The following is a 6,000-nucleotide window of genomic DNA, read 5'->3' on the forward strand; positions in this document are numbered from 1 at the left end:
GTGGCCTGCCTTCCGGAGCAGGGCTGAGTGTGCCAGGGAGAGGGCCCCTGGGCCTCGTCTGTGTGTCTAACCGTGTGCACTTTTATTTCCCCTCCTCCCCCGACCCTCCACCCTCCGCCCTCCCCATCCGCATGCCTTTGTCCCTGTGTCTCCCCACACTCGCTACCCTCCACCGGGGCATGGCCCACCCCTCCCCTCACGGCCTCCACCTCCCTGGCACCGCATGGCTCGCTGGCTGGCGCACGGCGGCCCCAGGATCACTCCGGCACGCTGGGTCCCGAGGAGTTCAAAGCCTGCCTCATCAGCTTGGGTTATGATATTGGCAACGACCCCCAGGTACTCGCCTCCTGCATGGAGCACGCTCAGGGGTGGCGTCCGGGGCGAGAAATAACGCGTTTCTCCTTTTTCTTTTCTCTCTCTGTCTGGATCTCCCTGTCTCCCCTTTCCTGTGGGCCGCGGGGCTCGTCTTCTCCTGCTGTCCCCCCCTGGCCCGTGTCGGGCTCCTCCTCCCACTACTCCGACCTCTGCCCTCTGTTGTCTTTCGTGGGAACCTGCTCGGTGCCCACCTTCCTCTCTCCTCGCCGCTCTCCATCCTGTGGACGGATTTTTGCATCTCCCTGCTCTGTCTTCCTCCTTCCTGTGGACTTTTTCCCCGGATGTGTATTTGCATCTGCTCCTCCTACCTTCCTCTCCCCTTCCTGACCCCCAAACCGTACACCTCGACCTCCCCTCTGGCCACCTGTGCCATGTCTTCCTGGCCCTCGGCCGGCCCTTCCTCCTTGTGTCTCGGTGCCACTGGCCCCACAGAAGAAGACAGGCATGATGGACACGGATGATTTCCGCGCCTGCCTTATCTCCATGGGTTACAACATGGTAATGTAAACCCCGCTCTCCGGCCAGGGGCAGCCAGCTGACTCGAGAGGCCGAGTCCTGGCCGTGGCGGGCTGGAGGCCCTCGGGCTCAGGGTGCCCTCCCCAGAGGGGCCTCAAGATTCTGGTCCATGGGGAAGATGGCGCCCTGAAGGCTGAGCCCAGCCGCAGGGCCTGTGTGTGTCCCAGAGACCTGGCCTTTTCGCCTCTCTCTGCTGGTTTATCTCTTGATATTTACAGTGGAGGTGGGCCTTTTCTCTCCCACTGTGGATGGTGGGGCTGACCCCAGGGCTGCCAGGAAGGACTGGTGGTGGGCACTCTGGGTGGGGCTTGGTCCTGCTTCGTCTTGCATGAGGCGTGGAGATTTCCACCTCTGCCCGTGTGATGGCTCCAGCCAGGCCTGCTGCCCCTTTGCCGTTTCCTCAAGCCCATCCCCAACCTTCTCAGCTGCCAGCCCTCGTGCCAGCCTTCTGAGCAGGACAGGGGCCTCAGCCAGGCAGCCCGGCGACGCCTGGGCTGTGGTGCAGAGTGCAGAGCCCATGGGCTGCCCAGCAGAGGGGCAGGGTCACGGGCTTTAGAAACAGGGAACCCGGGAATAAATCCCAGCTCTGCCATCACCAGCTTGGGGGCCTGGATAAGGTGAGGGGAACCCTGCCCTACTGTTGTAATGGTTAAATGAAGGAACTCAAGTGAGTGCTGTGCCCATGTCTGACACATAGAAAGTACAGTGCGGTGGAGGCAGACCACCCAAGTTCAAGTCTCAGCTCTTCTACCTACTGGCTGTGTGACCTTGGGCAAGTCACTAAGCCTGTCTGGGCCTTAGGTTTCTCATCTGAAACCTGATGGAAATAATAAAATAAATACCTACCTCATATGGTTGTGAGGAGGGTTAAATGAATTATACACAGCACTTAGAATACTGCCTGGTATATAGTATACGCTATGTGAGTGTCAGCCATTGCTGTCATTAATTATTATCAGCATTATCATTTTTGCTCCAAGAGGAATCAAGGCATCCATAGAGGTTGGGAAGCGTGAACTGGGTCTTCACTATTGGGTATTATGTTCCTATCATGCCCTCAAGACAACCCAGGTTAGGTCAGGGGTCCGCTTTGCCCTCTCTAAGAGCCTCAGGCTACTCCGAGCCCACAGGGGCTTCAGGTCCATAGAGAGAGGAGATCGTGGCTGAGAGGATGACAGGCCTGGGATTGGCTCTTCCCTCCAGGGAGAGGCAGAATTTGCCCGCATCATGAGCATTGTGGACCCCAACCGCCTAGGGGTAGTGACGTTCCAGGCCTTCATCGACTTTATGTCCCGTGAGACGGCTGACACAGATACAGCAGACCAAGTCATGGCTTCCTTCAAGATCCTGGCCGGGGATAAGGTGGGTCTGCTGTGGTGTGGGCACCATGCTGGGGCGGACTGATCTGGAGGGGTGGTCGTGAGCACCTCCACTGCTCCTCCCCCGCCACCGCCCGCCCCGGGCCTCCTTGCTGTCACCTCTACCCATTTCTGTAATGTCCTGGGATCAGCTAAGGCATTAGGACACAGCGTTAGCTTAAGGGGGTCCCCTGCCAGGGACACTGCATGTCATACTTGTGATGAGATACTGGTGATGAAATGATGGGTGGTGGAGGGCAATCCAGTCAGGTGGAGTGTGTGAGTGGGTGATGGAAGGTCCATCTGAGAGCTTGGACTTCGCCCCTATATCATTCTGGGCACAAGGTATGGCGTATAGGTGGGGAGCAGGAAGGAAGCGTGTGTCTCATTTTTCTACCCTGAGCAGCAGTCAGCTTCAATTTTCCAAATCTCCCAAGTTCCCTGCAGTGCCCTGCCTGACAGTGGAAACATGTGAGCATCCAGAGGAATTTGGGGGCAGAGGCATCTAGAGGCCAGATTCCCTTTCTGAAAAATTCACAGGATAATCCCTATGCCAATCTTCCTTAGCCAATAGGGAGTATAGTTTCTGCAATGTCTCAATCTATGTGGAAATAAAGTCTCAACCCACAAAGTGGTTCCTAAAGGTCTGATTTAAGTTCGAGGGCAGCATGTTAGAGTCATAGCACTTTGGAGCTGGAAGGACCCTGAGAAACCACCTCCTTGAAGTGACTCATTTTGTAGAGGAGGTCTCCGGGGCCCAGAAAGGGACCTGGTCTTCTGACTTTTGAAGTGACCTGAGGGCCAGCCCCTCCCTCCTTCAGACTGGCTCCTGGGGGACTCTGGCAGAAGTAGGGCATAGGACGGGGGCCCGCCTTGTGGGTCAGAGCCCCTGAGCTCCTGTGGAGCCTCAAGCTCCCAAAAGAAGTAGCTTCCAAGTAGACTTTCATGGGCAAGCCCAAGGCGGGGAGAAAGCAGAGGCCCAGACTGGGAACCAGGCCAGGTGGGGTCAGGTCCCAAGTTTGCAAACACGGTTCAGATAGCTGTCTGTGGCGATGATGCCCAAAACTTGATGCTCATGTAAGTTGCAGGAATTGGGTGATGTCCTCGGAGCCCAGCTGAGTGGGTGTGAGGGGCCCTACTCTGTCCCACCAGATACGGTGTTGCTGTTCCTGCTCCAGCTTGAGGTCGGGGCGGGCTAGAGCAGTACGTGGAAAGATTACAGGTGCAGGTAGCACTTCCAGTTAGCTTGGAAACCACCTCAAGTAGTTATAGAAGTGGAAAACTTGTAAGGGGATTTACATATATACACACACACACACACATGTATATGGTTATATATGTGTATATGTATATATATCATATATATTTATATACATACACATACATATATATGTACATATGTATGTGCAATATACATGTGCATGTGTATATATATCATATATTTATACACATGTATATGGTTATATATGTGTATATGTATATATAGCATACGTATTTATATACACACATGTATAAGGTTATATATGTGCATATATATCTCGTATATATTTATATACATACACATACATATATACGTACATATATATGTGTAATATGCATGTGCGTGTGTGTATGTACACAACACACACACACGTATTTCTATATCCAGAAGTATGAGGACAGGGCCAGAACGGGGACGGAACAAGGTACCTAATGTCACGAGTGAGGTTTACGGCCTCCGGCCTTTGCGGCCGCTTTGCTTTACGGCCGCCCTGACCCGCCGTCCTGACCGCGCTCTCTCCGCAGAACTACATCACTGTGGACGAGCTGCGCCGTGAGCTGCCGCCTGACCAGGCCGAGTACTGCATCGCGCGAATGGCCCCCTACACCGGCCCCGACGCCGTGCCCGGTGCTCTGGACTACATGTCCTTCTCCACGGCGCTGTACGGCGAGAGTGACCTCTAGCCCGCTCCCCCCGGCCCACGCCTTCACCCCCGTCCGCCATGCGCGCCCAGCCCTGCGCCTCAGCTGTCCCCCCTCTCCCGCCCGGGTTTGGTTCACGCTCTGCCTCCAAAGGGGCGAGCTGGACCCAAGTGGCATCGAGCCTCCCAGCCCGCGAAGTGACAGTTTACAAAATTATTTTCTGCAAAAAAGAAAAAAAGTTACGTTAGAAAAAGTAAAAAACCAAAAAAACCACATATTTTATTATAGAAAAAGTATTTTTTTCTCCACCAGACTTAAATGGAAAAGAGGAAGAATTAACTATTTGCACCGAAATGTTTTGTTTTGTTGTGACATAGGAAAATAACCAAGCACAATGTTATATCCATCCTTTTTATCGATTTTTTTTTTTCTATCTGTACCATCTGCTGTATTCATTTCTCCAATCTCATGTCCACCTTGATGTGGAGTGGGGGGGTGAGGGTAGGGGATAATCTTGTCAAAGGCACATTGGTGCATGTGTGTTTGCTAGCTCACCTGTCCATGAAAATATTTTATGATATTAAAGAAAATCTTTTGAAATGGCTGTTTTTTTAAGGAAGAGAATTTATGTGGCTTGTCTTCTCATTTTTAAGTCCAGAGGTGTAATTAGTCTGTTTATCAGCACACACTTTTTTTAAAACAATATTGCTCATTAAAAATGGTCAGAAAAAAAAAAAAAAAAAAGGTCAGGACAGGGGCTTCCCTGATGGGGCAGTGGTTAAGAATCCACCTGCCAATGCAGGGGACACGGTTCGATCCCTGGTCGGGCAAGATCCCACATGCTGCGGAGCAACTAAGCCCGTGCGCCACAACTACTGAGCCTGCGCTCTAGAGCCCGTGAGCCACAACTACTGAGCCCACGTGCCACAACTACTGAAGCCCGCACACCTAGAGCCCGTGCTCTACAACAAGAGAAGCCACTGCAATGAGAAGCCCGTGCACCGCAGTGAAGAGTAGCCCCCGCTCGCCGCAACTAGAGAAAGCCCACGCGCAGCAACGAAGACCCTAGACCCTCGCAGCCAAAAACAAAATTAATTAATTAATTACTTTTTTACAAAAAGCAACACTTAAAAAAAAAATGGTCAGGAGAAAATTGGCAAGTGTGGACCACTTTGATACAGCTTGGCACACACCATATTAAAGCAACAACACTCCATGTCAGTTCTTTGCTTGCTCCTTGCTTACTGTTTTCCAGAAGTGTGTGTGGGGTCGATGGTGTGGGGGCACCTGGACCACCCCTAATATGCTCTTGACCTTGGCGCGTTCCATCTTCTTACACCAGTTTCGTTTTTAAAAGGAGAAGGTAGTTTCCTCAGGAGGCTCCTATGAGTTGAAAGTAAACTCCACCTTCGTTTGTTTCCCACAGCATCAAACAGCTCTGTGACATCTACATGCCCCCATTCCTTTTATTTTTGCCACAGGGGACACATTCTCAGAGGCATCTCGTCCCTTGCTATTCAGACTGTCCCACAGGTGGCCGCTGTCCAGCATCACCTGGAGCTTGTTGGAAATGCAGGCTCTCAGGCCCCACCCCAGACCTTCCTGAATCAGAATCTGCCTTATAACAAGGTCCCTGGGACATCTGTGTGCACTGCTCTAGCTTCTCCTGTTTTTTCCCCTTACGTGTGTTTCCTCCTCGAGGTTATCAGGCAATGAAGACTGCCAATAATGATATCAGTAATAGTAACAGTGCAGTGATTTACAGAAATGTAACTTAGCAACGGAAGCTAAAGGTCTGTGTTCCAGTTCTGGCTGTGTCTAGGAGTAAAACAGTTTGGTGTAGTGGTTA

At 52.1% G+C, this 6,000-nt stretch overlaps 1 protein-coding gene across 3 annotated transcripts in view; it reads left to right on the plus strand.

The window, feature by feature from the left end:
- The window catches only part of ACTN1 (actinin alpha 1), a 95,309-nt gene extending 90,554 nt beyond the window's left edge, over positions 1-4,755 (plus strand). Inside the window, exons 19-22 of one of the 3 annotated variants that reach the window (XM_082384386.1) lie at positions 256-336; positions 808-873; positions 2,095-2,253; positions 4,035-4,755. In XM_082384386.1, coding sequence (XP_082240512.1) covers positions 256-336; positions 808-873; positions 2,095-2,253; positions 4,035-4,193 — 465 coding nt within the window. In that variant the 3' untranslated portion in view covers positions 4,194-4,755. The remainder of the gene's footprint in view (positions 1-255; positions 337-807; positions 874-2,094; positions 2,254-4,034) is intronic. The other 2 variants (XM_082384388.1, XM_082384387.1) reach the window with 2 other exon arrangements.
- Positions 4,756-6,000: the final 1,245 nt, after the last annotated feature.

The sequence above is a fragment of the Balaenoptera borealis genome (genome assembly GCF_965194805.1).
Source record: "Balaenoptera borealis genome assembly, chromosome: 3".
Lineage (NCBI taxonomy): Eukaryota > Metazoa > Chordata > Mammalia > Artiodactyla > Balaenopteridae > Balaenoptera > Balaenoptera borealis.